The 1,107-nt window shown below is 41.4% G+C and overlaps 1 protein-coding gene across 1 annotated transcript in view; it reads right to left on the bottom strand.

The window, feature by feature from the left end:
* Positions 1-374, bottom strand: part of ZNF622 (zinc finger protein 622) — a gene marked incomplete at its 5' end in the record, with an annotated part of 12,521 nt that extends 12,147 nt beyond the window's left edge. Inside the window, one exon of the mRNA XM_023532948.1 lies at positions 8-374. Within this exon, the coding sequence (XP_023388716.1) occupies positions 8-374 (367 nt within the window). The remainder of the gene's footprint in view (positions 1-7) is intronic.
* Positions 375-1,107: the final 733 nt, after the last annotated feature.

The following is a 1,107-nucleotide window of genomic DNA, read 5'->3' as shown; positions in this document are numbered from 1 at the left end:
GAGAAACACAAAACTGATGTTCCCTTAAGACCTTCCCCCCAATAATGTGCTATATCCTCATTAAAAGGAAAGCTATCGTACTTACCCAAATACCGAATCAGTCCCTTAAGATCTGAAAGATATTCTATATCAGGAATAAAGAAGCTGTGGATTTTAGTCATATGAGCCACATTCTTCATGAGGGAGCTTGAATGATGGGGACAAAATAAGCAGTCCGTTACGGGGATGGCACCAGGAGGGGCGCTTCCCACAGCTTCTTCCTCCTCTGCATCCAGCTCCTCCAACTCATCCATCGATTCAGCATCCTCACATTCCAATTCTTCATCAGAATCAATATCTTCCCAATCTTCAAACCAGAGATTCGAAAAACGAAGTTAAAGACAAATGGTAACAGCAATCAAAGAAACCACCAAAGGTACACAAACATGAGGTGTACAGTCCTATATCTGGGGAGGCAGGTGCTGATTTACCTCCTAGGACAAATCCTCTTTCAAGATCTGTTTTAACTATTCCTTTACCATAGACCAATATGTATGGCTAAGAAATACCTTAATCTTTCTTTTCAGTCCACAGTAAACTCCTTGAAGGAGTCTGCTTCTTTCCTAAATCTATATGAACTCATATGACCAGTGTTAATAGGATGTGTGATATGGAGAAAGAGGAAAAAAAAATAACTCATCAAATCAAGAAGGCTAGATGGCTGGCTCCAGGTCCACATTTCAGATTAGCTAGCTGATTCTATAACCCTCATTTGATTGTTTCAACCAACCAAATTAAGTGCCAAGTCACAACTAGAAACCCAAGAGAATTATAAATTCCACAGCAAATGGTGCAGTGGTAACATCTCTTCCCAGGCACACGTTAAAAGCCTCCTTATTCAAATAAAAAAGGCATCAATTCATTCTACAAGGGTGTACTAAGGAGCTACTTTTCCCCCTGGAGAAGGTTCCAGGCCCTGAATCTGCAACAGTGTGAACTAAACACAAATCCCTCGGGGCTGCTGATGAGGCAGGTCACTTCGGAAAACATCTATCTATACCGCCCTCACACCATTTTCACTTAAAAACGGTACCTTTCCCTCTCCAACCTCCAGTATCAATCTGGAAA

The sequence above is a fragment of the Pteropus vampyrus genome, unplaced genomic scaffold, assembly GCF_000151845.1.
Source record: "Pteropus vampyrus isolate Shadow unplaced genomic scaffold, Pvam_2.0 Scaffold94, whole genome shotgun sequence".
NCBI lineage: Eukaryota > Metazoa > Chordata > Mammalia > Chiroptera > Pteropodidae > Pteropus > Pteropus vampyrus.
Note: the sequence above shows the minus strand (reverse complement) of the source record. Positions and strands in the feature narration are given on the sequence as shown.